This window comes from Ursus americanus, chromosome 24 (assembly GCF_024610735.1).
Source record: "Ursus americanus isolate L20-20 chromosome 24, mUrsAme1.1.p, whole genome shotgun sequence".
Lineage (NCBI taxonomy): Eukaryota > Metazoa > Chordata > Mammalia > Carnivora > Ursidae > Ursus > Ursus americanus.
In genome coordinates this window covers 45407135-45412470 of record NC_142150.1, presented here as the reverse complement: position 1 = coordinate 45412470, position 5336 = coordinate 45407135, and the positions used below count along the sequence as shown (strand labels likewise).

Here is a 5336-nt window from a genome sequence, read left to right as displayed (position 1 = left end):
TTTCTGCGAAGTGCCATGGGTGGAACAGGGGACCTGGGGGTGAGGGACGGAGGGATGGAGAGGCTGGAGAGCCTCCTGGAGGAGGGGGCCGGCTGCAGGGCCCCAGGGCTCCAGAGAGAGCCGTCACCTGAGTTGTCCTTGCGCGGTGCCCACCCCCACCCCCCCAGTGCATTGCCTGGCCAGTTAGACGGCTCCCTCTGCCGCCACCCCCACCCCGACAGCGCTGCTCAAACCCCCAGAGACAAGAGCTTTCTGCCCACCCCCAGTCCTCCACTGCTTGGCCCCGGGCTAAGCACACTGCCCATTCGCCCTTGTCAGTTACCCCACGTGAACGGAAACTGCTTGTTTTCAAAGATGAGGAGTTCAAGGCTTGGAGAGAAGTCTGGGGAAATGGCCCTCGCTCCCTGGTGGGGAGCCCGGTGGGTGGGGCCAGGCGGCAAGTCATGAGAACTGGGGAGCACCGGCCCTCCCCCTCATTCCCCCTAGGGAGAGGGGCACCGGACAGGGGAGGCCAGCATGACCAGTACAGAGAGAACGATCCCAGCAGGGGGTTAGGTGACCCTGAAACCATGAAGGTCACCCCTCCTCCGCTCCCCCCCCCAGGCTGCCTGGAAAACAACTCAGGACCCCCAACCGCAAAATTCCATGGATCCGACTAGAAGGGCCAGGGCTCTAGGGGGCCAGGGCCGTAGAGAGCAGCGGTCTGTCAACTGTCCCAGCCCAAGAGCTGAGACCAGACCATCTTCTGTGTGTATGCCACGGGGGATGGGGCTGTCACCCTAACTTTGACCCTTCCTCCCCATGAAGGTCTGGGCAGGATGGGGGTGCAACGGGGCCAGTGCAGGCCCTGGGGCCACTCTCTCTCTACTTCTCTGGAGGAACCCCCTCCCCCAACCACAAGTAGTGTTCAGGAGAAAATTCCTTGCAAGGAATGGTTTCTTTTCTTTTTCTTTTTCTTTTCTTTCTTTCTTTTTTTTTTTTTTTAAGATTTTATTTATTTATTTGACACACAGAGAGAGCGAGCACAAGTAGGGGAGCGGCAGGCAGAGGGAGAAGCAGCAGGCTCCCCACTTGATGCGGAACTCGATCCCAGGACCCCAGGATCATGACCTGAGCCAAAGGCAGACGCTTAGAGGACTGGACCACCCAGGCGCCCCACAAGGAATGGTTTCCTCTGGCTTCCCAGCAAAGGGGCAGACCCTCCCCAGCCAGCCCTGGGACCCAGCGAGGAGGCCCACAGGGCTCCCCTGGGTCCAGTGTGAGTGACAGACATTAGGGCCCTATGTTGGTCCTTCGCTCCCCATGCCACTACCTCCCATACCTGGCATCCTCTCAGCCAGAAAGGTCCCTGGAATGAAGTTCCCCTCCACAGGCAGAGAACAATGTCCTAGTCTTCTGTCTTCTGGCTTGCCCATCACCAGTGGACCTTCTGGCTGGGGGAACACACCTCCGGAGTCCTCCCCACTGGGCAGCCCCGGACACACTGTCTGGGCCCAGCCCATGGGAGGCAGCCGAGCGGGGAGGGCAGAAGCTGCCGACTTGTCAGCTGCCAACAGTTGGGAACGGCGCGGCCTCCCCTTACTCGCCCAGAAGCACCGCCGCCTTACGGGTCCCACACTGGGTGCCGGCCCTGGGACCTGGCGGCTGGATGGCCCGGAGCAGCTACGGCCCCACCACGGGGTGGGGTGGGGTCAAGGGGAGCACAGCGGGGCAGGCAGCCAGAGGGCTGAGGGCTTCCTTCCGGAGGGGGGCAGGACAGGTGGCGTGTGGGTGGTGGGGGGCAGGTGGGGTCGCTGGGCAGGAGGGGGTGCGCCGCCTCAGTGAGACAGTTCGTGAGTGACGTCCCCAAGCAGGCACTGGCCCCGTCCTTCCGCGACACACCCAGGAGCAGAAGTCAGCAGGGGCCAAACCTCGGGGCACTGCCCAGCCTCCGGAGAGCCCGCTTGGCAAGGAGGGTGTGGACAGGGCCCAGCAGATGACAGTGTGCTCATTCCCAGTGCTTCCCCCCTTGCCCTTCAGACGTCAGGGGGCGGCTCTCCCCACCCACACCCCTGCTCCCGCCGAAAGGGCCGCCAACCCTCCCGCCAGGAACCTCACCGCACCACACCGGGGCTGGTAAAAAAGGGAACAGATCAAATAGTTTATTTGGAATGAACACATTGATGCAAAAATGAAATATTAAGACAGACGGTTACATGACAACCATCAAAATAAATACATAGATAGTCTGATAATTTAAGGCGCCCGCTCAGCGGGCCGAGGCTCTGTGACTCCGCGTGGGAAGATCCTTCCGTGTGGGTCATGGACACGGCTCCCGGCCTTTATCCTCGCTGTAGTCTGCGGGTGGGCGGCCCGCCCTGGTTCCCCGCAGTCCCGGGCACCCCCCGTGGTTCCTGCCAGCGCGGCCCCGCGTCGGGCCCGACTCGTCCAGTGCGCGGCTCCTGCCGGGCGGGGCGGGGGAGGGGGGTGGGAGGGGAAGGAGGCGGTTAGGGAGCGGGACCCCAGCCCGGGACCGAGGGGATCTGGGTCCGGCCCGCGGTAGGTCCCCCAGGGCCCCGATGCGGCCGGAGGCAGCCCGACGGCTCCGGCCACGCGCCCAGACACGCCGCGGTGGCGCGGCACCCGGTCCCCTTCTCGATGGTGTCCCCGCGACGGGGCAGCGCCTCCCCCCGACGGGCGGCACTCACCTCGGCGGCGCTCAGGGCGCTCGGGCCGGCCGGGGCTCGGGGGGCGCGGCGGGCGCGGCGCGCTCCTGGCGGCTGCGGAAGTCCTGCAAGGCGCGGCGGTTCTGGAAGTCGATGAGCGCCAGCGTGATGGCCGCGTTCCAGCAGCTCTCGCCCGCGCAGCGGAAGTCGATCTCCTTACGGTCGGTGGTGACGATGGTGAAGTAGACGTACTTGCCGGTGCGCTCCACGCAGTCCACCTTGAGGATGGAGTGGAAGCGCAGTTCCTTGGGGCGCGCGCCGGGGCCGGCGGGGAACAGGCGCAGGCGGTCAGGGGTGAGCACGCCGCGCTTCTTCTTCCACAGCTGGAACAGGCTGTCGCTGCGCTTCTCCAGCTCGCCCTCGCGCAACACCTCGCCGGGCGTCTTCATGTCGGCGGCGTGGGGAACGCGCTCGGGCGGCAGCGGCGGCGGCGGCGCGGGCGATGAGCGCACGGCCGAGCCGGCGCGGCTTTTATGCGGCCCCGCCTGCGCTCGGCCCCGCCCCTGCCCTCCCCTCGAGGCCACGCCCCTCCCCGCCCCCTTCCCCCTAGACCACGCCCCCACCGGTCCCCGGCCGCCGGAGGTCGCCCGCTACGCTCCTGTTCCTCCGACGCCCCAGCTCCGGCCCCGTGGGGTGACTCGCGGTCCCTACCCCGCCCCGGACGCCGGCCCCGCGGAGGAATGCGCTGCGGCCGGCCCTGCCCGCGGTGACTCACCGCCGGGGAGCCCCGGGAAGCGCCGGGGGACGGGGCCGGCCCAGGGCGGGGAGTCGGCGGGGCGCGGACCCCCACCCTCCAGGCGCCCCGGCAGCTAGTCCTGGCGCTCCAGGGCTCGCGGCAGATCCCACGCCTTCCCGGGGAGACCCTCCGACGGCCCTGCCCAGCCGGCCTGCTGTCCCACCTTCACTCCCGCGGGCCTCCCCTGGCAGGACCTTCCGTCTTCCGCACCCCCGGGGCCAGGCCGACCCTGAGAGCCCGTGCTGTGAGCCTGCTTTCTCGTCTGTGAAATGGGGACAATAACACTTTTGTTAGATAAGGGAACATATGGAAAGTGCTAGAACAGCACCCCTTGGGGCTCAAGAAATGTGAGGGTGCCTCCTCCCCTCCTGGGAGCCTGTCCTTCCTGCGCCCTCCCGGCGGCTCGCAGGAGGCGACCCCCACCGCCTGCACAGCCCAGTGGGGAGAGGTCCTCGGAGCTGTGGGTGCGGAAAGCTCCTGCTGGTGCTGGAGGGTCAGCCTGGAGAGGGTGGCGGGGGCGGCTGAGTCATGCCTTCCAGCCGGGCGGGCAGGCTTTGTATTTACTCTTTTCCTTTAAAGGGTTTATAGGAGCAGGAGTGATGGCTGGCTCCTCCCGGGTTCCCAGGGGTGGGGGTGGAGTCACAGCAGGGGTCTGTGGCAGCCAGGGCCTCTCCTGGACACCCACTTTCCAACACCCCCACCTAGCTGTGACCCTGGGGAAGGACTGCAGACCAAACAGGAAGGGCCTGAGTCCCCTGGCGGGCGGGGACAAGCTTGCAGGCCAGGTGCAAATGAAAACACAGGTGTCTGGTTCAAAAAAGTTTTCCAGCTGGTGACGGCAGAGCAGAGAACCGAGCGCAGGACCGCGTCTGTGCAGGTCCGTGAAGCCTGTCCTGGAGCTGAACTGACCCTGCCCCAGCCGATTGTGGCACTCGGACTTGGGAAGTCCCCTAACCTCTCAGAGGGCAGTCCAGAACTCTGGCCCTTCAGGGTCACTGGCTCCGACGAAGGGCTTAAACTAGGCCTGTGCGAACGGCAGCAGGGGACCGCTGCCCAGGGCTCCGCATCTGTGTGGCCAGGGGTGTGGAAGGGCAGGGCAGGTGAGAGGGGAGAGCCGGGGCCCAGGATTCTGGTCTGTGTGGGGGAGGACTGGCGGCCACGCTCTTTCAGGGAGCCAGGCTCTGCAGGCCAGAGGCTTGGGCGGGTGGGAGACAGGTCCGCCCTCCACAAAACGCGGGGCAGCCAGAGCCTTGGAAGGGGTAAGTCCAGCCGCTACAGGCATCCCAGCAGAGCTGGCGTTTCGGATCAGGCTGAGTGGGAGTGCCTACCCTCCATCCCCTGGGCACTCGGCCTATGTGGGTCGGAGGGATGCCAGGCAGTGAGACCTGGGCAAAGAGGCTGCCCTGGGCAGTGGGACACCAAGAGAAGCAGACCAGGGACGGAGCCCCCCAGCTGCCCCCACTCTGCCTGCACCCCTCTGAGGCCTGTGAGCACCCACTAGCCCGCCTCCCCCACCCAGGGGCCAGTGTGTCCAACCTTGGCTCCAGGCAAACCCCAGGCACTCGGCATTGCTGAGACGCGTACAGTACTGTGTGCCTGCAGGCCTGGCTGGTGCTAGGACCCTGAGGGGAGGAGCCCTGCCTGCCCTCCAGAAGGGGGCACTGGGGCCATGGGGCCAAGAGGACAGCTTGAAGGACTCCAAGGGGAGGGAGTGGCTCCCGAGGAGCTGCCCAGGGAGGCACGCGCCTGAGGGGTGCTCTGCTCAGCCCAATTCAACATTTGGAGAAGTTAGGCCTTAGGGAGGAGGGGAGCCTGCTGGAAGGGACGGCGGGGAGGGGGTGGGAGCAGAGATGGGCTTAGGATGCTAGAGGAACAGACTGAGGGGGAGGAAGAGG

General features: G+C 66.1%; 1 protein-coding gene across 1 annotated transcript; it reads right to left on the bottom strand.

Moving 5' to 3' along the window:
- Positions 1-2113: 2113 nt before the first annotated feature.
- Positions 2114-3182, bottom strand: PHLDA2 (pleckstrin homology like domain family A member 2). The gene is made up of 2 exons (XM_045770719.2): positions 2688-3182; positions 2114-2441 (listed from the first exon to the last, which is right to left on the bottom strand). Exon 1 carries the CDS (start codon positions 3092-3094, stop codon positions 2699-2701), a length of 396 nt encoding a protein of 131 aa, XP_045626675.1. The 5' UTR covers positions 3095-3182; the 3' UTR covers positions 2114-2441; positions 2688-2698.
- Positions 3183-5336: the final 2154 nt, after the last annotated feature.